This window comes from Haemaphysalis longicornis, unplaced genomic scaffold (assembly GCF_048455015.1).
Source record: "Haemaphysalis longicornis isolate Haplotype H1 unplaced genomic scaffold, Haemaphysalis longicornis Haplotype H1 scaffold_9, whole genome shotgun sequence".
NCBI lineage: Eukaryota > Metazoa > Arthropoda > Arachnida > Ixodida > Ixodidae > Haemaphysalis > Haemaphysalis longicornis.
In genome coordinates, this window is record NW_027526460.1 from 120,557,241 (window position 1) to 120,581,970 (window position 24,730).

The following is a 24,730-nucleotide window of genomic DNA, read 5'->3' on the forward strand; positions in this document are numbered from 1 at the left end:
ATTATGTCAAGCGGAGTGACATTCTGGGCTGCCCAGCCAATCTGGTGAACCATGCGGTTACCCACCACAGTTCTAAATCGGACCTTCTGGTTCGAAACATGGCCTTCTATCAGCTCTTCCACCGTGTTGTGGAGCCCCGTGCTAAGCAGCCTCTGTGGGAACGCACTCATGAGAAGACCAATGACCGGCTCGACCGCCTTTCTAATCATTATATAAAGCATCTCTATGTCTTGCTTGTCGAGAAGAAGACAGGGGGTTGACGCAAGTGACTCTCGAGAGGACAAAAGCTTCAATTAATCGAAAGGTACGGATTCCTTTAGGCCTCGCTTTTTGGTGGCAACTCGCCTGATCATGTGTATGATTTGATTAATGCTGTTTTTGAGGCGCTGCAAGGAGACGTCACTGTTGGTTTTAGCCTGGAGATGTAGGCCCAGGATCTTGATGCTGGGGCTTGAAGTGATGGCCTGGCCATCAAGGAGTATTTGAATGTATTCCTTGATTTGGCGTGAGGGCGGATGAGAAGGAGCTGTGATTTTTTACGTGAACACCGGAGCCCACAGGCTTTAGCACGTTGGCGTACTAGAAATGAGATTCCATGCTTTGGTGTGAGCTTCCTTTACTTTTTTAACTCTTAGCACACGAGCAAAGTGCGGACAGGGCCGCTAGAGGGGCATGAGTGGTCGCGTGACGATTTCACGTGGCATTCAGCGAGAACGCAGGGGGTAAACCCGTAGATGTGCTTGGTGAGTACACCACCTGTCTTCCCCGTCTTAGCGTGGGCTCGTAGCTAAATTCGGGAAAGCACACACAATTGAAGTCACCGAGGACAAGCAAAACTTTCTCTGTTTGAAAATAACTTTCAAGGCTTTCAAAAAATTCATAGCGTGGCTTTGGTTTTGTGGGGGCGTACATACACAACACCCTAAACTCTACGCGCTCATAAACAAAATCACATATAACAAATCGACCGCTTTCAATACTTACAACATTATCCACAACTATACCTAAAGACTTACTTAGCAAAAGGCAGCACCCAGCCGAAAGACCGACTGAGTGGCTTACAGCAACATAGAATTCATCCACAAAAGGTTCTACCATTCTGTCAGTGTGAACTTCACTCTCCACCTTAGTTTCTTGGATGCCAATGACATCCAGATCTTTTTCTCGAATGAGGGTACGAAGGTTTAACTGGCGCCTTTTTGACCCGAGTCCCCGGACATTCAGCGTCCCTACTCTGAAAGGTTTACCAAAGTTTATAGTCATGAAGGCTAGTTGCACCCTGACAGAATGGTATCAGACACACACACATACCACATAAAACATGAACAAAAAAAAAGGAATCAGTACCGCCATTACTTCGCCCGGTGCAGACGAGTCAAAGACGCGGCCCGCGGTTCTCTAAAGGACTTGCCCTTTGCCGTTGCTGCTTTTCTCGATTCGTATTCCAGCCGCTTCAGTTTCTGCTCGTTGCTTTCCTTGGTGAATTCCTCACCCTCGTTCCGGCGTCGTTTACCTGATGCATCTTTGGCGTCCATGGGCACCGTGCTTACGTCGACGGCGCTGTTTCGTTTTTCCGGTTGCTGCGGTTCCGTTTTTGTAGCGTTGTCGGTATCCTGTTCGTTTTCTTCATCCTGGCGTGGCTGCTCGGGGGGCGTTGCCGCCTCCGCCACCGCATGGTTTACCTGGCTTGCAACAGCCACCTCGGTCGCGGCTCTCGAAGTCGCCTCCGCTTCTTCTGCTTCCATCAAGTTCTCGTTGACCTCGGGTTCTCCGTCATTGCCCCCCACCACCCTGGCGTACGTTCTCACACACTCGTCGGCCGTGTGGCCGAAAGAACGGCACTTGAAGCACCTCGGCACACGGCATTCGCGCCTCATGTGGCCCGTACCCCGGCAGCGAAGGCACAGTGGCGCACGTCCCGGCACGACGACGAGCACCTGGCCACCGTAGAAAGACAACACGTGCGGTAGGTCGTCGGGCGTGACGTCCGGGTTAAGCGTCATCTGGATAAGTCGGGTGGTCGATTCAGCCGTCTCGAAACCGCTTGCCTCCCACGCATCATGCTTCACGCTCTTGACTTCGCCGAAATCTTGCAGCGCCCTACTCAGACACTCACCAGGAATGTCGAAGGGCACCCAGTGCACCTTTAAGCTCACATCCTGGTGAATTGGGTCAATGACGGCACAAAAGTGCCCCTTCACTTGCAGCGAACCTTTCTTCAAAATACGCTCACGTGCGGCCGGGTTGCGGAACTTGACGAGCCAAATATGGTTCATCTGATAGGGTCCGATGCCTCCCACTTCCTTCAGCAAGTCCAATTCACGGAAGGGAACACAGAAATTATCTATCCGGTACGGGCGCTTCGACGGGTCACAGTGAAGAAAAACACATGCCTTCATGCTGTCGTCAGAAGGCAAAGTAGGCAGCAACCACCGATAACCATCTGGCTCGCCGAAAGAGCGGCCGCCGCGACTGGAAGCAGCCGCTCCATCGCCTAGCGCAGAGCTAGCATCGCACGTCCGCACCCACTGGGGGCCGGAAGTGAAGTGCCACGGGTTGCTCGGTTGTCTCACGTAAACTTTGTGCCGGAGATGCATAAATAGGCTAGTGGAAAGCCAGCTTTGCGAAGGTATTGCAAACGCAAGCATAAAACTTGGTGTAGTGATGGGAACCTTTTTTAAAAAAAGAAAGAAGGTCACACTAACGCGCAAGACTTCAAGATAGCGAAGCTGTACGCAACCATCACGACCATCAGGACGGTCTAAGTCCACGATTTCAGCCCATTTGCTTCTTCGCTGCCGCAACGACGTTTACTCCATCATTTTTGCTATAAGTGTGACCTTCTTTCATTGTTTTGGAAGTGATAATCATTGTACATAACCTTGCAGGGGCGTACGCTATGGCGTGCCTTTCTCGTTCCGAGCACCTTTTAGCACGATTACGGCGAACGCTGCAGTCTTTCCCACCCCGAGCAAATTTTGCCACGATGAGGGCGAACACTGGAGTTTTTTTTGGCCAATCTTGGCCAATCTCCCTAAGCGGGTATGCTTTGCTTGACAAACGTGCGGCGGCGACGCTGGCCGGTCGCCGCGAGGCACGCACACATGAGCACTCGGTATTTTCTAGGTTTTTTACCTGCCCGTCTGTCCCCTCAAGGCACGCGCTCACGTGGGCTCAGCATTTTCTTGGTATTTTTAACTGCGGACACCTACCTCTAGCGATGTGATAAAAAGATTCGTTGTTAAAAGTCTACGCATGCAAAAAAAGTCTATTCGTCTCATTCGCTACAATTTATCAGTCTATACCCGACTGAGCTTGTCGTTCCTCGTGGCTTTGTAAATTTTTCTGGTGTAAACTACCGTTGCGGTACAGACCTTGTGCTCGTACCAAGGCCAAAGGTGATTCCGTGCATAAACAAGGTGAGACCTAACGAAAGAAAAGTGGTGAGTACGCGAAATCTGCTGAAGACTTTTCAGCGTCCCGCAAGCGGTCAAAGCATAACTCCTGATGACAGAAATCATGCAACTCGTCGATATACGCACCAGACACTACCTTTATTTATTTATTTATTTATTTATTTATTTATTTATTTATTTGTTTGTTTGTTAGTTTGTTTGTTTGTTTTTTATATATTTATTTATTTAGTTATTTATTCATTTATTTATTTATATACCTTAAGGGGCCAATAGGGCATTACATAAGGGGGGTGACATACAGCAGTAATAACAACAAAAATTACTTCAAATATGCATGGTACAGCAAAATAATCAGTCGGAGTTCCAAAAAAAAATACAGAAAAGACCCCAACAAATATTCACAGAGCAACCACATTGGGAACGCAGTACTTATCGTTTTACACAATCAAGAGATTACAATGACTAAAATCGGTTATCGGTTTCAAGAAAAGCAAGTAACGCAGTTTGCAAAGTTGATTTCAGAGTGTGGGCGACAACGCTAGCAGGCGGTGAATTCCACTCATTTATTGACAAAGCAACAAGGGAAAATTGGTGTTACTTTGTGCAAAAAAATACTGGTTCTATATTTTGATTATGATCGATACGCATGGAAGTGTAGGAAGCCGGGTGAATGAAAGTGCGACGCAGTAGCACTTTGTAGTAGTTTTGCATAATATGTAGTAGCGGCTGTCTAGGAATTACCAATGAGCTGCAGCAAATGCTCAAACGAAAAAATGCGGGCCCAGGTGTCCCGGACCGAGTCCGTAATCCTGAATCAACCTTACAAAAAATAAACGACGACCACACCAGCCGGCGCGGTGTCTTGTGTGTGGTTTTTTTTTTCCTGGGTATATCTGATTAAAAAGTGGCAAGTCAGCTTTTCAAAGCTTTTTTGTATTGCAAAAAAGGGCGCATATAGCTTCAGTACGACGTCTGTGCTTTAACACGAGAGGGAATTTAGGCCTTTATTATAGTTTTAAGTTTTAACTGACCGCTTTTGACAGTCCGCTCCACTCTCGGCTGTCAGCTTAGCAATACGGGAGGGCCAGCAGCCGATGCCACTCATGGCCAAGCGCGTCACGCATGCGCAATGGCATCCCCGCTTACGATCATAGGAGCGGAGCGGCTGTCAGAAACGGCACACTAAAACTCTCTATACCGTAGGTTGACAGGATGACAGGTTGACTACAGGATAAAACACTTGGTGAGCGCTCGCCCCATCTACGTGTTTATTTTGTTTTCTTTTTCTTACTATACAATGCTCAGTGTTTTACGCTAAGCTCTGTAAGAAGCTTTTTTTATTCAATAAATACTACCTTCTCCCTAGTGGCGCTGTAGACACTGGCTGATTTTATGTGGCCATTTTAAATACAAAAGACTCTCGATAAACGAACCTAAAGGAACCAAAAAAATTAGTTCCAATTAACAGGAGTTCTGTTTCCTGAGATAGATAAAAGTGTAAATTTATGAAAGTGTACACACTCTTAATATCATGTGATGAAATTTGGCCACTAGAAGGTGAATATAGCTGATACTAATTTTTCATAAATCAAGAAATCTACAAGAGGTTTAGGAACACAATTCACAAACTTTATTTGGCAACAATGAGTCGCTGTGCACTGCAAAATTCCTCAATTATTTTTGTTCGAATCCTTGCAACTGCATCTTCACGGAGGTAGAGGCCTCAACTTCGAGAGTGCTTACGAGCCACCGAATTTAGAAGGCAGCAAGGCGGTAATGAAGCATGAATAGGACTGCGATGGCCCGAATGAGGCGGCAGGAACTGAGCCCTGTAACCTCAGCGTCTTGAATCGAGGCCGAACGACTGGTACAAAAACTGCGATGTTGCATACGTTGCGCTAAAACAGCCGACCAGTACCGAGATGATGACCACTGACGGGTGACCACTACCGAGTTAATCTTCGGTGGAATTATTGTAACCTTCTAAGCAGTTACCACTTTAACAACGTTTAAAGTGGGTATAACTTCAGCGCTGCTCCGTAATTTTCTGACAATATTAGAATCACGCCTGCCCGCGATGCAAATGATTCATCAAGAATTTCTTCTTTTTTGCAGGCTCCACTAAGATAATTAAGGAGACTTCGAGCATACACCCGTTTTATACAAAAACTTTCTCTCTAATTTACCGGCCCGACTACTATGGCTACCTACTCACATCTTAGCATAATAATTGCTGACCGGAACGCACTCTTTCTAAGTATTTTATAAGGATATCTGTTGTTTTGCCTATCTGGTGGACTGTAGTGAACGTCAATAAAAGTGATGTGTGCCTAGTACACACCTCAATTGTACTGCGCAGATTCCAGTGTTTTCCTTTTGGTGGACAACATATTTCAAGGATACGTTTTTTTTCAGACCTCTCATAACCTCCCTTCTTTTTGTGAAAATTGAGGGTGGGTTTCTCTAAGCAACTTAAATCGCCAGGGATGATGGCTGACAAAAGCCTGTTACAATACCCACCGTGAATCAGCCAGTAGGTACGCGGAACGAGGAAATACGAAAAAAAAACAGGTGGTATTTTAGGTAACTCTCGCTGTTGTTTCAAACTCCAGTCCCCGAAGCATTTTTTTTTCCTTTTTAGCAGAAATATTTTTAGATCTCCTGAAAAATTATGCTTTGGACAAAAATATTTCTGATGTCACTCAAGTAGACGTATGTGAGTTATATCAACATTCTACACATCGCACAAGGCGTAGGTGGCTAGCCAAAGCCAGAGCGTTGCCAAACATTCAATCGCCATAGTAACAACGTCTGTCTGCTATACGTGGCGGTACTGGGATCATTGCTGCGCCCGTATTTGTCTATGCAAGCCAACTATACCACCGACTGGTGTATATTACGGCAATGCATCTTGATTTTCTTTGTAAAGCGCTTAACACTTATAGTGATATGCGAGCTGGCGAATTTTGGCGCCAGTATCGCGTTCTTGCGAAGCTTTGTCGCACATTGCTTTTTTCGTACATACTTGAGTTTCATAAAATATTGACAAAAAGATCACGTGACATGTCAAAACATCTGCGCACACCGGCACGTACGTTTTTCTTTCTAGAACGTGTGACTCCAATCAACCTGAACTTGTCGCAGTTGCGTTCAGGTCGTTGCACGAAGCAGACGATGGCAAAGGTTGCGTATGTTGCTCTGTGTGCCCATTTCCTCTTTACGATGGCCATGGCAGAACTTGGCCATCCTCCCGGGCCCCAGAAACTGCACTATGACGAGGCTGATAGTTTCACGGTAACGCTTCTTCAGTGTTACAAAAGTTTACTTTGATGTTAAGTTTGAATTTTCTGTTTACCGTTTCCATTAAAACGAGAAGGTGTTATACCTGGTTTCCCTTAAGTCTTGATGTTGCAGACTGGTAAAAAATAGTAGTAGTGACGACGCAGTTTACTGGGTGCGAATGTTCGGTTTGTAAAAAGAAATATTCGTATGTTGAAAAACACGTAAACTTGGCCTGAATGCCGATGGTTTGTGTCATTTCGGAGGAGAAAATAATTTATTTTTTGAAACTTCCCCCGAAAGTAACGTTGGCAAGTGCGGAGTATAAACTTGGTGGGTTCCAAATATGTGACTTGCTGTTCTCAATGGAGGACAGCGCATTTATTTCGGAGTAAACACAACACCCGATGACCATAGGTACGCTTCATTAACTGAATACCAAAGTTATACTTCACCAAGCGGCCGAACGCTCTGTTGTACAGCGAAGAGTTCTGTAGAGGGCAACTCTTCCCTTTCAAGCTCCGGATGCCAGAACTCCGGTAAAGGAGAACATAAATGTTTAACTTCTTGTCGTTTGTCGACGGGCTTGACAGACGCCAGTGCAATACCGTTTAGCAAAATTTATACCCTTGCTCCAACGCTTAAACCTATCTTGTAAAACTTTATTGACGCGAAAATGTACTCCCGTCTTATTATTTGGTTGAAATTTTGGTTTGTATTTTTCATTGGACGAAGCTGTCTACCGGGTACGACTGTTTGGTTTCTGATTAAAAAAAACAAGTATATATTTAAGGCAACATGAAATAAGTAGAGCCAAACCGCTTTTTGTGTCCCATGGACAATACAAGGAGAATTCAAATAGTAAATAGCAAGATAAAAGAACTGTCATCAAAAATAGACATGTGTAGGATGAAAAGCCACCAAACACGCTTTATTCCGAAATACTGGGTTTAAACATTTAAAGCCACTGGGTTTGTTGGGCAAATAGGTTCGCTGTGCACCACCAACTTGCCTCATATATGTACGTATGCAATACGCGAAACACGGTCTGCTCAATAAAAGCTATATAGTATGCGCTATTAAATTCAGTTTAGGTAACTGTGATCAATGTTTCGCTTCTGTTTAGTATTCTCGCAACGGGAATTGGCATTGTGTTAACTCCCCTTGTGAATAATTAATTAGCTGCTTGTATTCTGTATAGGAAAACGACAACAACCACTATAGGTGGTCTTAATGTTCAATTCTAAAAATAACAGCGACAGGGTCTAACTGTGTCCCTAAATCTAACTGTGTCTAAGTTTGCCTTAAAAAGACACGCCGAGAATAATGCCTGTTTTAAGCACTCATCTTGAATGCGATTCAAAAAGGTTCTTTTACCATGGATATCATGGTCTGGTCGTTGCCGGGTTTACCTTAATTAGTCCGGTGCTGCCTGAATTCTACCATTTTTGCCATGTTTCTTGAATAAGTGAGAATTTTGAGAATCACAGTTGCACAAGACGCTCAGCAAAAAAATCTTGAAGTGAGAAAGGTTCATTTGTTGTGATGATTGCGAGGATTTGTAAAGTATGTTGCTCTTATGTACTCACAATCCCATTGTGTTGCATTGGTGATTTATTTTATATCCCCTTTGCCTCGCGTAGATATGGGAAACCTTTGAATCGGTTATGGCTATCTCTGACGCAGACAACGACACTGTATTTGAATGTGTTTCGGCATGGAGAACCGCAATCGATCCGATAGCACGAGCGGCTATCTTTAACGTGGATTTCGGAGATAATGGGTATGTATATTTGTGCAGTTCTCGTGCAGTAATATAACAGCTTGGCTACATTTGTTTTATTTCTTACAAATATCTGGCGCCGGGATAACTGAAGTTGGCTGCTGAGCCAGCTGGCATAGCAGGTTAAGTGGCACATCTTCACTGCCCATGACCCTGGTGTGTCCTACGCTCACTTTATTGTGCCGAGCCCTTTAGTCCCCCCCCCCCCCCCCCTTCTCGTCGCAGCTCGATCGCCGTCACCATGTCAAGCCAGTGCCGGAATCACTGGCACAGCGAGATCAAGGACCGAAGTAGAGCCCTACGGTGTTACGTCGAACTGAGAGTCTTAGAAAAACAAGCGGTTTATAAAGTCATAACCGTTCGATACTCCTGAACAGCTGGCGCTTGTCATACATTTCCCGTTTGTTTAGCGCAAAAAAACATTCAGGTACATTTGAGGCAAAATCTATGTATAACCGGCCCTCGTAGGGCTATGGAATTTAGTACACCACCTCGGACATCACGCACTTTTGATCCTTGCGCGCAGACACTATTATTGGGTGTGTTCAGATAAGGACAGTCAAAGTGGTGCCATGACCATTTTTTGTTTGAGATGAAACTTTAACATTGTGTAGAGCACTGCATCCCCACCGTGGAACTGGCATTAGTTTAGTGAGTAACGCCATAGTTGATTTAATAAAAAATTATTTAGAACGCGATTGGGCCAGGCTACTTTCCACATTGCTCGGTGTGGCAACTTCCGGGACTCGTAAAACGAAGCGAAATTTTTTCCAAATTTTCCTAATTTTTTAAACAAATATTTGCAAACTTTTCTGCTGGATTCGTGAAAATTGAATTTGCAATATTTATATTTTTGGAGAAAATATTTCTCAAACTTAGTAGCGAGAGCAGTGGCGTTCAAAAGTGGCACTTCTAAAAAAAAAGTTTTTACCCATCGCCCTGAAGTCTAAGCTGTCTAGTTTTTTAGACGTGTTTACGAGGGGCCGCTGAACACCTCATACTCTTCTCAATGCTCTACAAAAAACATTTATGAAAATACCGCTTCGTGAAATACGACAAAAAATGAAAATTTGGAAAAAAGGTCCACCTTTCGACGTCATTTAAAAAGAATCATGTTTCTCAATTTTCGCGATATTTACACAAAATGGCACTCAATTACTGGGTACTCTAGAAAGCTAAAAATTTGTTGCATTATTTTTGTTGTAACTCGGAAAAATGAGGTCGCATTCAACACATTTTTTTAATGTCCGATCAACGGTTGAGTAGCAGTTCTCAGTGAAAAAAGACAAAGAATTATGGCCGTTTTTTACATTTTAGAAAAATAAAGCACCTGATATAAAGAAAACTGATTATAGTATTCATATTTACCCATTGTTCAACTTCTTAGGGTTGCGGCAGGCACGAAAATAATTGTGAGGTTTCTGAGCTTGTTTCTCCCACCAGAGTAAGGCTAACACTTTATTTCTTTATCGCATTGCCCTAGCTGTGTCATAAACCCGTATGTTTGATTTCTGACACTGCTTAATCGCACATTATTGGTAATTTACCCCATTTATAAGCAAGTAACCTCGCTGCTGGCACTGAGAATATTTGACATGCGATCGTCATAGTCAAATGTGTAGTATTTCCGTTCTAGCTGGTACATGCGAAGCGCCAACTGCAAAACAACTTCGTCTTCCCAACTGTCCGTCTTTCAGGCTCCCAGGGATAATGAATAGATGTGCTTTTTAGACAGTTTGTTTTTAGCTGTTGGAAAGATAAACTTTTATCCCATTACAAAATCTGCCAACCTTTACTTTGAACACTTCAAGGTTATGGGGAAAGTGCAACTTTCTAGTTCCAAGGCCCTTTAAAGAGCCGACACGCAGAGGTGAAAACCGTCGCTGCCTCTCCGAGTCCGAGTTCGATGTTGTGTACCTTCAATTTTTTTTGTTTTAGTTTGCTATTTCCGGGAGGATGCGGGGTTCCGAGTACCGGCGGAACATTTTGCTTTTCTCTTGTTTGTTCTCCTCAAATGTGGCGATATCACCTTCGCCAAGATATAGCATGACAAAATTCACTTTACAGGATGCTGTCCACGAACTATTTCGTACTTTTTGTGGTTTCGCTTGAAGGTCAACGCAAAATATGCACAGCAGCTTGATGCTTCAGAAGGCTCTCCACGCCATCGTACGCACTTTTATCATGTCCGGTTACAGAGGAAAGCCACTTTGTCACCCTAGTGACCTGACATTCACTTCTGCGCACCTAGAGGAACTGATATTTGTTCTTAAATTGAGTGGCACCACCGTTATTTATACACATTATTAAAGCGCATATTCATGCATGCTGCTCAAGAAGTCGCTTGATTTCGACCAACCCCAAGCATGCGTGAGCCGAATCAAGACTGTGCTGCCGCAAAGAGTCGTAGTCTTTCTCGACATCAAAACGCACGTGAACACACTTTTATTGCCTCTGCGGTCAATGGTATCCTCTACCTTCGTCGGGAAGTAATTCCTACAGCACAAGCAAAGCTTCCGACCACAGTTTGTCGACTCTTTTAAGGGCCTTGGAACTAGAAAGTTGCACCTTCCCCATAACCTTGAAGTGTTCAAAGTAAAGGTTGGCAGATTTTGTAATGGGATAAAAGTTTATCTTTCCAACAGCTAAAAACAAACTGTCTAAAAAGCACATCTATTCATTATCCCTGGGAGCCTGAAAGACGGACAGTTGGGAAGACGAAGTTGTTTTGCAGTTGGCGCTTCGCATGTACCAGGTAGAACGGAAATACTACACATTTGACTATGACGATCCATGTCAAATATTCTCAGTGCCAGCAGCGAGGTTACTTGGTTATAAATGGTGTAAATTACCAATAATGTGCGATTAAGCAGTGTCATAAATCAAACATACGGGTTTATGACACAGCTAGGGCAATGCGATAAAGAAATAAAGTGTTAGCCTTACTCTGGTGGGAGAAACAAGCTCAGAAACCTCACAATTATTTTCATGCCTGCCGCAACCCTAAGAAGTTGAACAATGGTTAAATATGAATACTATGATCAGTTTTCTTTATATCAGGTGCTTTATTTTTCTAAAATGTAAAAAACGGCCATAATTCTTTGTCTTTTTTCACTGAGAACTGCTACTCAACCGTTGATCGGACATTAAAAAAATGTGTTGAATGCGACATCATTTTTCCGAGTTACAACAAAAATAATGCAACAAATTTTTAGCTTTCTAGAGTACCCAGTAATTGAGTGCCATTTTGTGTAAATATCGCGAGAATTGAGAAACATGATTCTTTTTAAATGACGTCGAAAGGTGGACCTTTTTTCCAAATTTTCATTTTTTGTCGTATTTCACGAAGCGGTATTTTCATAAATGTTTTTTGTAGAGCGTTGAGAAGAGTATGAGGTGTTCAGCGGCCCCTCGTAAACACGTCTAAAAAACTAGACAGCTTAGACTTCAGGGCGATGTGTAAAAACTTTTTTTTAGAAGTGCCACTTTTGAACGCCACTGCGCTCGCTACTAAGTTTGAGAAATATTTTCTCCAGAAATATAAATATTGCAAATTCCATTTTCACGAATCCAGCAGAAAAGTTTGCAAATATTTGTTTAAAAAATTAGGAAAATTTGGAAAAAAATTTGGCTTCGTTTTACGGGTCCCCGAAGTTGCCACACCGAGCAATGTGGAAAGTAGCCTGGCCCAATCGCGTTCTAAATAATTTTTTATTAAATCAACTATGGCGTTACTCACTAAACTAATGCCAGTTCCACGGTGGGGATGCAGTGCTCTACACAATATTAAAGTTTCATCTCAAACAAAAAATGGTCATGGCACCACTTTGGCTGTCCTTATCTGAACACACCCTATTACTGAATTACTAGAATAGGTACTGAAAATTAGCATCGAAAGGATGCAAACGCGTCTAATATTCCCATGCACAGAACAAGTGCTTAAGTAAACCACACGCAACCCCTGAAATTTAAGTGTACAGCCCCTCAATATTTGTGGTTCAACACTAAACGTAAGCACAAAATCTTAGATCACACTTCAGGTACGTTTGTCAAACATGAGAAGTTCCTTCGAGCGTCAATCACAATATAAATGTCACTACGCACGTTATTATTGCTTCTAAGCATATTACCCATAGAGCGACCCAGCCACTCCACGCCCTTCCATCAAGTACCAAGGACCGCAGAGTTTTTCCGGTCAACATACGAACCACGCAAGGAAATATGCCAACAGATCTCTCCATCACCGCCTAGGGACGTATTTGGCTAGGGACGTATCACCTCCTAGGGACGTATTAGGGACGGGCTTACCAAAATTACGTTCGCTATGCGAAAAAAATTGTTTGGTTGAGTTTGGATTGGTCAGCGTGCGCAGCCGCCCGTAACAACACTTAAGTTCTTAACGGAATATGCCCTACCAAGGTGAATGAAATATCAGGCATGAAAGTGTACTAACCTGCTGCGTTCTGCTATGTTTCCATGATTACATAACAAAGCCACGTATCTGCAACCCGCTATCGAACCTTATAATTTGAGGAACAGTGCTGAGTTTTTTAAACCTCTCATGCAATTTCATTTTTATTGCAAATATATTTTCGTACTTCCAAAAGATAACTTTTGTTTGGCATGATACAGAAATAAAAAATTCCCCCGCATTTCCCCGAGGGGGAGAATGTGAAAGTGCGAATGCACGGTTGTCGGCCCGCTTGCGGCGCTTGCGCTCGGCCCCCGCAGCCCACCGCCTCGCCGCCTTCTCTTCCATCTCTTCCATCGGGTTTGTAGTATCACGTGTACACCACGCAGTTATCAAGCCGCTATAACGCCGCTGAGTCGCCAACGCACGCCGCTGACGACGTAGTTTGAATGCGTTAAAGATATAAGGCGCGTTACTGACAATATCAGCGTCGCGTCCGTGGCTTATTCGGGTATGCGCCGATAAGGGTCGATGAACGAAAAGGGTTTTTTGAAGAGTGTCGCGCTTGGCTCGGCACAGAACGTGCTCTTATTGTGCTGGGAGATTTCAATTGTGTGTGTGCCGCTCGCGATAAATCGAGCACCACCCCCTTTCGTGACGGAAGTACTGTAGTACTGGATGAAATTATGGCTGATTTTGGCTTGGAGGATGTGGGGAACTTAATTAGTGGCGCACATCAGGTGCAGTTTACACACTTCCAGGGTGCCAGCCATGCCCGGCTGGATAGAGCATACGTCTCGCTAGAACTTGTGCCTGAGTGCTGCCAGTATGCTGTCCTTCCTATATCCTTTAGCGATCATTGCCTTGTTTCGTTTTCACTCGGCAGGCCCGAGAAGAAAGCGTCAAAGTTTAACTGGGATTTGTGGAAGATGAATAGTAAGCTAGTACAGGATGAACAATTTGTAGCAGATGTAAAAGGGATGATGGAAAAAATAGATGGGAGTGAGACAAGCTTGACTTTCCAGTGGGAAATGTTCAAGCAGAACGTTAAGATAACGGCACTAGAAAGGTCTAGTGTCCTCAGAAATAATAAAATGAAAAACGAAAAGGTGATTCGTGAAAATTTAAAAAAGCTTACAGAATTGGAGTGCGAATCACCAGGGCTTTTTAAAGAGGACATTAAATCACTGAAAGCCCAGTTGGAGGCCATGGAAGAAGAAAGGTATCATGGCGCATTAGTGCGAGCGAGGGCGGAGAAATTGCTTTTGGGTGAAGCCCCCACTAAGAGGGCCATCAGTTCGGAGAAACGATATGCAAACAGAAACATGATAACTGATATTGAATATAAGGGTGCGGTGTCTAAGGACCAGCAAGTAATTAAGCGCGCGTTTTTAGAGTTCTATAATAACTTGTTTGCACGTCACCCCATAGACCCGAATGTTTTTAAGGAGGATTTCATGACGTTACTGCCTGTTGTAGAAGATGAAATGAGGACATATCTTGAGGCCTCTATTTCAATCGATGAGGTAAAGCAAGCGATTTCTGAGCTAAGTCCGGGTAAAACCCCAGGCCCTGATGGTTTGTGTGGAGCCTTTTATAAGGCTTTCGTAGATGAACTCAGCCCCATCCTTTGTGCATTATATGCAGAGGCCTACGAACTTAAAACTTTGCCCCCATCCTTTTCGAAATCTCATACTGTGCTCATCCCAAAAACGGAGGATGCAAGGGAGTTGATGAGCGTAAACGCGTATAGACCCATAACTTTAACAAATGTAGACTACAAGATATTAATGAAGGTACTCGCTAAAAGACTACAGACTGTGATGAAAGACGTGGTAGGGCAACACCAAACCTGTGGAATAAAAGGTCGCTCAATTACAACCAACATCCATGTAACTCGAAGCATTTTAGAATGCTGCGATTGCATGCAGTCCGCTGTGGCCCTCCTTCAGATCGACCTGGAAAAAGCTTTTGACCAGGTCTCACATGAACTGTTGCTTGATATTCTAGAGCACTTCAACGTTGGAAAGGTTATTACTGATGGAGTGCGTATGTCGTATAAGGAGTGCACCACAAGTCTTGTTATAAACAAGGCACTCAGCACTCCAGTAAAAGTGTCGCGTTCGGTACGTCAAGGGTGTCCTCTTTCGCCCTTACTTTTCTGTTTATTTATAGAGTCCTTTTGTTTGAGCATTAAGAACAGTGTCAGTATACGCGGTTTTCGGTTGCAGTCATGCGAAGTGCGCGTGCTTGCGTACGCCGATGACATCGCTCTTTTTTTTGAAGACAGAAGCAGCATAGGGGAGGCCGTTAAGATACTTAAAAGATTCTGTTATTGTACCGGAAGCTCTGTCAACTGGAAAAAATGCTTGGGCCTGTGGCACGGTAACTGGGATGCGACACCAAGCATATACGAAGGTATAAGCTGGGAACAGACGCCTCCGAAGTATCTCGGTGTGCCACTAGAAAACTACCGCGATAGCGATCCTTACTGGCGAAGGCAGGTGACAGAGCTGCGCGATAGGACGGAAAAGTGGGAAGGGAAAGGAAAAATGTTGTCAATGTTCGCTCGCGCGACAGCGTGTAATCTGTTTTTCGCGGCTAAAGTGTGGTACGTGATGCAAGTGCTCCACTGTGCGCGAGCAAATGTGCAAAGGCTGCACCGCGTGTTTGCCGTATTTATTTGGGGGTCTACTTGGGAGCGGACGAGTCGCACGAACTTGTTTCGACGCGTCCGCTCCGGGGGTCTGTCACTGGCACATCTTTTTCTGCGTCAAGTTGTAAACCGCCTTTTTTTTCTGCGCGAGGTGCAAGATCCTTTCTTACGCACCGTTATTCAGGTACGCTTGGGCAGGGTCTTACCACAGTATGTTGTTAGTTCAACCCAACCATTAGCCGGCGGTATTCATGGTTATTTGCGTGAAGTCGTCCAAGCGGCTCAATTTTTGTGCGCACGATTTTCCATGGAATACTTGTGCAATGTACAGAAGAAAAAGTTGTATAGAGATCTCCTTGATCTTCGTTTGCCAGTTCCACTGTATAGAACGTTGTACCGTGCAGGAACTGGCCAAGATGTACTGAAAAGGGTCAAAGCAATGGCGGTTCCACCTGGTGTCAAATCCTTTTTCTTTAAATTGCACGCCGGTGTTTTACCTGTGAAAGCGTGGATGCAGGAGAAGGGCCTATTTGTCCCGTGGGGTGTGGACTGTACCCTGTGTAAGAAGCCCGAAACAATCGAACATGTGTTCCTGGATTGCTGGGACGCGGTCTTTCTTTGGGACGTGCTACAGCGTACCCTGAAAAAGGATTTCCCTCTTGATTGTCACGGTATACGGTTCCTGTGTGTAGAAGACTGTAATGGTGTACCTTATGATTTGTTAATGCTTTTGGTCTTGCACGGCATATGGAGGTCTCGCATGGCTTTCCGCAACAGTGATATTGATGCCAGGCCAGCGAGGCAGTATTTCTGCGAGAACGTCAGACGGATAGTAGAAGTGTGGAAGGTCCAGCCGTGTGTACCGGACTGGATTTTGGAGGTGGAAAAAGTATTGAACATGCCGCGTTTTTAATTTGAGCTACGCTAGCGACCATAGCGTTAGCGGTTTTACCCTTGTTGTTCATGCCTTTTTGTTTTAGTTGATGTCCAAACCCGGCAATAAAGAAAAAAAAAAAAAAAAAGTCCGTGGCTTATTCGGTAGAGCGTCGGGCTGCGGCCCGCAAAGTCCTCGGATCGAAACCTGGCGCCGGATGCTGTTTCTTCTTTAAAGAGCACTGCGGACGCCGACGCCGCCGCCGCCGACGCCGGCGGTGGATGGTTTGGGGTCGCTTATAAAGTGCATTCGCACTTAAAAAATCAAAGCCATCTACTACAGCAAGCATGCTTATTAAGCGATGCTTTCTCCTATGCAACCGGAGTCAAAGTTAAAGACCAAAATCTAATTTGCTTCGACCGCGTTGGAATGCCGGAATGGGATGCCCATCGGCGTCACAACACAGAAACCCAGGTTCGATTACGACCACGGGAAGAATTTTGTTTCCTGAGGCACTTCGTGTGCTTAATCATCCTCGTCTTCTTTTCGTAAAACCCACTGTGTAAAGCCCATTTCGCTGCACTGCATTATGGAGCGACATCGAATGCCATCAGTGAGACATCGAACGCCATCATTTAGGTATAGAAAGATTCGCTTTAAACGTTGGGTGGGACGTACTATTCAACAAATTCTTGGAAGTAACAATAGTAAAAACAATAGGCTGGAAGTAGGAATTGTGAAAAATCATCAATCCTAATCGTGAATTTCGAGTCAAGTTTGTGGTCTTCTTAAGATTTATTTAGAAGCTCAAAGAGGAAATTCGGCTTCGTGAAATATTTTTCTTATGTGAGTATGTATACGCAATGTCATGAAGCGGGGATGATATATATTTTACTTATGTTCGTCTGACATCGTTTAACTTCGCACGACTATCTTCTGGGGCGAGAGGTTCCCTCCAACATGTCTGCACCCGTACAAGAACCGACAAGGGCACCCTGTTTCAACTAGCCGGCTTATATCTAGATTTCACTTGCCTAGTACAGAGTATTTTCATCTCTTAGTTTCTTTGGGTAATGCACCCTTCACAATAAATAGTTGATTGTTGTTGATTTAAGGGTTTAACGCGCCCACGCAACGCAGGCGATGAGGCGCGCCGTAGTGGAGGGCTCCAGGGTGATTTCGACCACCTGGGGACCTTTAACATCACAATAAATAGTGCAAAATACTAAATTCGGCTGGATAAGTATTACTTCATTTTGTGTGGCAAATGGCGTACCTTGCGCCCCACCCAGCATTACTTTTGACCAGATTTCTCGGAAATCTCTCCAATTATTACGCTTGTTTGGAGCGATTGGTCCCTTTGATGAGCTTTTTAATCCGACTAAGCGGCATTACACCTGATTGTTTGAAAATATTTCAAACCCCTCTGTGTTCAAAAAAGCGCACGAACTACGTTACCAAAGCGATAAAACATGTAATATGAGAATCATTGTTTCAACCACTTCAGATAAATGAATAAACCCAACAAATTACAAGTCTGCGTTTTCTCTGCACTCTTTGCCGTTGTTCTTTTTTTAAGTTCTACCAGGCACATAAATGGTCTTGCTACTTGTTTACTGCCCACAAAATTTCATTTCTCACAATGGGCAGCGGGGGCAGTTAGACGCGAACTGTGGAAGAGTTAAAACTGTCAATAACATTCCGAAGATAAATGACGCTTTATAATCTGTTTTGCTCCGTAGAAAGTAACTGTTTTCCTCAAACCTGTGCAGCGTTCTACCTTTTAATGTGAAGCAAGCAGAAACTCCATCGGCATTTCTAATAACTGTTGGAGAAGGTAAGGAGAACGAAAAAGCTTTTTCTCAGCCACCTACTCTCGTACTTTAGTAAAATCTATATCAAAGCTGCAAAAGTTCAAAGAAACGTTTGCTCTTGCGAATGATAAAAAATAACCTAAGTTAGGTGCAGCCACAAGGTCGGTACCTACAAACCTTTGGGAATTTCGGAGGCCGTTTTGTCTAGTCCGGTTGCAAACAACGGTGCGCTAGCAGCTAGGCTAATAACAACCTTAGCTAAAAACCAAAAGTTCCCACCAAACACTTTTTGATGATATTACTGCGACCCCCTCCATTGATTGTAGGGTTTTAACGCGCCGCCACAACGCGGGCGATGAGGGGCGCCGTAGTGGAGGACTCCGGATTAATTCTGACCACCTGGAGGCCGCGGCCGGGAATCAAACCCGCGTCATCGTGCTCAGCAGCACAGCGCCATAGCCACTGAGCCACAGCGGGGTTCCCCGCTAGAAATAACAGCTTGAGAACGTGAGAACTCTTCGTGATTACTTGTTCTCAACTAATACGGTTAGCAGGAGGAGGTAGGCGTATTCAGTGCTTTATAATGTTTGTTGTTTGTTCACTCCTATCAGCGCAAACGCTAATGAGATACTCCTAAAAGACTGAAACTTCAAGGAAAAGAGACTAGACTGATCACTGTTTCCTTTGATCGTCCTGTTCAGCCCAGTTTTTTTATGATTTAAAGCTTTTTCTTTGTGAAGTGAAACCCAGTAACAAAAAGTTGCGCAAAGTAAGAGACAACACACAGACGGCCACTGAACGTATAACTGTTTGCTCAAACGAAACACCCCTAAGTACGTTTTTCTTCAGTGGCGCAAACGCAGATGTATTCTCACACTCTGGAGCACAGGCAGGCAACCCGAAATACAAACAAACCGCACCCGTACTGCAATCGCTGTACTCAACAAAGAAAAGTAATTTCGTTATCTTTGATTACCACCGAAGTCCTGCTAAAAAATTATTCGCCGTCGATAAGCTCTCGCGCCTGCTTCATCACTATTTGCCACACAATAGATCCGCAATGCAGGCCTGACTAACCAGAAAGGCCAGGTTTTTTCCCCTGCCACTTTTGAGGAACGTGCGATGTTCACGAATTCTGTTGTTGATATAAAGGCCCGTTTTGCTATGTAAACCTCCGCATTAGAGAGTGTTATCAAAGAAAGAAAACGGCCAGAATAGTCAAGAAATTTGGTTTGGTGCCGCGATTTGCATACATTTCTATTGGCCTGTTTCCCGTGAATGCTAGCACGTACGCTACGGAGCATCCCAGGGGTAGAAAATATCATGCTAATACCTTCTTTCTGGGCTTCTCTTAACAAGTTGAGATATTACGCGGAAGTATGGCATTACTTAAACCGTACTCTGTTCAATTTTATGCGTTTCAGTCTTTGCGGACTGCTGCCCGGCAAATCCGGCATCGCATAAAACTGAACGCAGCAAGGTTTGAACTGTCGGAGCGCGCTTATTGCTATCGTGGTTCGTAAATTTTTGAGATGAACTCACACCGCGTCCAGGTATTGTTTCTACTTCGCCGTTCTTTTGTGGACGCATTAGTGTTCTTTCTGAGTTTCACTTTCCTCGTTTTCATCAAGAAAGCAAAAAAAGCACACACCAGGCAATTTATTGGCGGGGGAAGGGGGAGGGGGCGGCGGAGAGGGGAGTAGCCACAGAACTAAAATTATGGCGGCACGTTAAAGTTTGAAATGTCGGGCATTTTGGTTCAGAAAAACTCACTGTTGTAAAAATGAAGGCCTGAAATGGAAATGGTAGAATAAAATTTCCAATTGCCAAAAACCATAACAAAACGCAGGGCCAATAAAAGTGAACTCCACGAGAAATGTAAATTCAGAAATCGCTTGTTATCGAAACCTTTTTTTGGGTTCCTTCAGAGTGAACCGTGTTTTGCTATGCATCACTGGGAACACAAAAAAAAACTTCGTCAAGGTAGCAGAATAAAGACAAAGCTTCGGGAACATTCTGCATTAAACACTCATTTGTTGTCTTTCCTTGTGGAAAATCACAGCTCATTTTTCTCGACGCGTTTCACCCTAGATTGGGTGCAGTTCTGTACGTAGGCTAAAAGATTTTGTTTGCATTTTTGCAGACCCGACTCTCTACGAAGGCCAATATTACTTCACCGACTACGAGTACTGTTACATAACCTACCTGAACCTTAATGGAAATCGTGAGTATTATAGTCTTCCCCCTGGTGTAGCACCCCTTGCCACAGAAAAGACCCTGGCTAGGTCCGCGAAGACAACCTTGGTCGAATCACATTGCTCCTTTTCTTCGGCTCCCGGGACAGCTTCTGCTGCATTGCTGCTCTTGGAACACGGAGCTAGTTTGCAGCCCCATACGATGTAGTACAAAATCTCGAACTAGTATACAGTGTGGACAAGATTAAGCCGACAGGTTTTATAAACTAGGCCCTTAGATTTACTTGGAGACCACCTCTACGTAGAGGTTATGCGCCAAGGAGGACACCGAATTAGGTGGTAATTATGGCGGTGGCTGAATTAACTAAAATTCAATAATATCTTTTTTGTGGCAGCAATAAGCAGACATGTTTGCAATAAAAAACTAGACGCAATCGTTTTTTCACGCAGGTTCATTTTAAAGAATTGTTCTTGTGGATCTGCACTCCGCGATGTCAAACTGCGAATTTTAATTGCAGTTCGCATGATTACTCACGCAAGAAAGTTAAGACCGGCGCAGAGCTCCTCAATTTTCTCCTGTGTTTCGACAGCGTTCCCTAGTACTGCAGATTGCCATAACACCAACCAAGAGCGAAAGGGTGCCACGTGTCACTTACGCCTATGCCTCCACCACGTTGTCAAAATTAACACCGTACACAGCAACACGTCGCAAAAGGGAGCAGCTTTGCGCTGGTCTTCACTTTGTTGCATGGGTAATCATGCGAACGGCCATTAAACGTCACAGTTCGATATCTCTTAGTACGGATGTACTAGAAAAATTCTGTCGTGTAAAAATACGTATAAACACGATTGCGTATAACATTTCAATGCAAAAATGCCTGCTTAATGCAGCCACTGAAAATTTTATTCATCAATCTTATATAATTAAGCCTCAATAGGTACAACCTACGCCTGTGTCCCCCTGGGCGCATACCCCTATGCAGAGGTGATCTTCACATAAATCTAAGCGCTTCATTTTAAGAAACCCTGTATACTTAATTATGATCACTCTCTATAGCGATTAGAAGGTTTTAGGTACTGCTGGCGAAGGCTGCATTGAAGAATTATATTTTCAGCACAATCAAGTAGCCAGAACTACACAAACAGACACGTCGCACTATTATGCAAGTAGCTGTTTCGCATGGTTACCTTACGATAAGGTGAAGTATTTTTTACGCATGCAAAACAATGTTTTTATAGCTTCTAACCCTGCGACATGCATTTGCAGCGCAAATATGTGCACTAAGGTCCCAGGAGATGTAACAGAAACCGGCTAACCATACTAAAGTTTACAAACTAAACTTGAAAGAATTCGTACTAATACACGTTGTTCGACGCTCTGCTGTAAGCACTAAACAAAATTGTTTTTTTTTGGTTTCTTGGAAAATCTTGGCTTAGTTAGGTTGTTCTAGACGGTATTTCATGTACAATTAAAAGTTGGTTTGGTTCTAGATAAGATAGGAACGGTATTTTAAGAATTTTTACAATACGCTAATTGAAACTTCGGGCAAAAAAAATGCCCTCGTGCATGTAAAGCGGTTCTCTAAGTAAACATTTTTGCGAGATCATAATGCCAATACATTTGCAACACAAACAATACACGTTACCTTCGGAATGACGTTACACTATACACCTTACAAATGTAAAGATGACGTTTACGTGGATAAATCGTTCTTCCTCATTTCCAGAATGCATACTTTGGACCATACGAGAAGTAAAGGATAACGTGCCTCAACACTGCATCGACCAGTTCGTTGACACTTGCGGCGTTATCGTTCCGAAGTACAGCAGAGACCTTTGCTTCGATGGCGAAGGCGATTACAAGTAGAGCTCGAAAATAGTGTGTACTGTCATAAATGTACATGTAGAGCTCCATGTACTATCATAAATGTACATTTAAAGAAGCATTAAAAAACTGAGTATTCGTCCTACCCATTTCATTCTTTCCGTTTAGAAACCCTGCACAGTCATTTTTTGGGGGCCTGCAGGGACGGCAGAAATAATTTCACGGGGATGCTTTCTGTGTCTAGCACCCAGCAGGTCGTCTCCGGCGACAACCAGAGTATTTGCGCAAGCCATTGGCTTTCCTCCGCTTAGAAACCTCGAAAATAAAGCCTCGAAAAGACAGCACACCAGTCGACTGCAGGGTCCTCTCAGTAAACTGGCCCCTTTTGCTGCTGAGACATTTTTCTAAAAACTAAACAGTAGTGTTGATACCTCGTCCCGGCAATATCATTTCTTCGCATCTTTTTAGGGTCTCAATAATTTATTCAGAAATTTTTAAACCATGACCAGTACTGTAGATGCCTCTGATGGTTATCTCACCGCGGAGTGCAGACGACCATTGCGAAATGCAGCGTCGAAGCTGACGACACTAATTTTTTACCTTTTGTTGCTAAAAAAATATTCTATGTGAGAAAAGTAAGTAATCAAACAATTTTACAAGAAAAATGTATTAGAGCAGCATTATTATTCTTAAAAAACCCCAGTGCCAAACACGGAGAGGGCGCTTCAAGGTGCACCAAGATGGCCCCAGGGTCGTTGGGTGTGCTGTTTTTTGCGCGCATTCATCGCTGCGCCAACGCACCATTCTTCTGCAAAACTGGCCCTGGCCGCAGACAATCCAAATTTCCAGGGACTATGCCAACAAAATGGCTGCAATAATTTTATGGGAGAGCTTTCTATAGCTAGTATCCAGAGCAATGTCTCCGACGACGAGCAGTGCAGGGACCAATAATTCCGAGCGAATGAAACACATTCGTTAAAATATGGAAGGTCATAGTACCAGTATAAATGTTTTGCAGGGCTTATATTGCCCCTTGAAGACTTTTCGTAGCAATGCTTCTTTGTTTAGAGGTGAAGCGGACTTTAACGTTACCGATGTAACGTTAAAATGATGGGGTATGGGGCATGTAACGTTAAATGATGGGGTATGCGTGGTCTGTGGAAAAGAAACAGAAACTATGCGGCACATAGTGTTAGCATGTGAGGGTATCCCTCCAAATCTACATGAAGGGAATATTTGGCTTTCAGAAGCCCTAGGATGTAAGGGTATCAGAGAGGAAGTTAACTTCAAAGCTGTCGAGGGGACGAAAAGAAGATTAGAATGCTGGTAGACAAAAAGCAGAGAGGGGAATATTGCCCAGGACAGTTACCACCTGTAACAGGAAAAAAAAGTATTTCGGGCCTAATAAGCTTTAGTGCCTGCCCTAAGCAGCGCTAGTATTAAACCAACAGTGTAAAACATGGTTGTATTAGTCCTTTTTGGTAAGATGACATGTCATCACCCCGCTTCAAAGGGGAAACCAATAGCATTCATCATCATCATCATCATCATGTTAACTGTCTTTGTAAGTTAATTTTTCCACATTGTATGCTGCACACTGAATCCTGGCCATCTACAGTGAAAGCATGGTTACAGCCTCACTTCATTCCCCTCCCTACCATGGCCCCCTTTTTTCCGAGTCGTACATGCTCCTTGCCACTCGCGGCCTCTCTGTCCCCACGGACATTGCGCAATTCCTCGCCCTCTTCGACGCCCACCTGTGCGGCGCACTATCGACGTCATTGTGTGTACACACAAATCGAGGGTTCCCTTTTTGTCCTTTATAACACTTGTGTTCGCATGATTCAACACACCAAATTCCCAAAATAGCTAAGCCCAAATAAAGAAATTTCCCCGACGAAGTGGCGCAGTGGCTAAGGGGTTGTGCTGCTGAGCACGAGGACGCGGGTTTGATTGCTGGCCGCGGCGGTCGCTTTTCTGATGGAGGCGAAAAACAAAAACGCCCGTGTCTACGAGACTACAGCACACGTTACCGATCCTAAGGTGGTCAAAATTAATCCAGAGCCCTCCAATACGGCGCGCCTCATCGTCTGCGCTGCGTCACAGCGTTGAACCATACAGTCATCAAACAAGGCCATTCCAACGGGAGCAACAGCATTGCTGGACTTCCTTCTTCACAGGTTGGAAGGGCTCTGAATTATTTTTATATTTAGGAGGGCGCTGAATAACTGCAACGCTATTGCTTGTACTTCTTTTTTATGAAGCAAAAGTTTTTGAAATATTATTTTGAAATCTTACGCAGACATCAAAAACATGCGACAAATCGCTGCGTGCCACAACTGTACTAAATACTTGCCACAAGGATACATTTACAGGTTGGCACTGCAACAAACCGCAAAATTAAGGAATAAAAGTAACTTTATTCCTAGGTCATAAAACAAAAAAATAAAAATGCCTGCCTATTAAAGAGTGAAAGT

At 44.0% G+C, this 24,730-nt stretch overlaps 1 protein-coding gene across 1 annotated transcript; it reads left to right on the plus strand.

Annotated features, from left to right (window-relative positions):
* The first annotated feature begins 6,570 nt into the window (after positions 1-6,570).
* On the plus strand, positions 6,571-22,375 carry LOC144152883 (uncharacterized). The gene is made up of 5 exons (XM_077684412.1): positions 6,571-6,710; positions 8,339-8,478; positions 18,192-18,256; positions 20,377-20,457; positions 22,156-22,375. The coding sequence occupies exons 1-5, from the start codon at positions 6,591-6,593 to the stop codon at positions 22,293-22,295; spliced, it is 546 nt and encodes a 181-aa protein (XP_077540538.1). The 5' UTR covers positions 6,571-6,590; the 3' UTR covers positions 22,296-22,375.
* Positions 22,376-24,730: the final 2,355 nt, after the last annotated feature.

Excerpts from the sequence above, each read along its gene's own strand:
- LOC144152883 (XM_077684412.1), top strand. The coding sequence starts at position 6,591 with ATGGCAAAGGTTGCGTATGTTGCTCTGTGTGCCCATTTCCTCTTTACG. Across the intron at positions 6,711-8,338 it reads ACGAGGCTGATAGTTTCACG|ATATGGGAAACCTTTGAATC; the intron begins GTAACGCTTCTT and ends TGCCTCGCGTAG. Across the intron at positions 20,458-22,155 it reads CCTGAACCTTAATGGAAATC|AATGCATACTTTGGACCATA; the intron begins GTGAGTATTATA and ends CCTCATTTCCAG.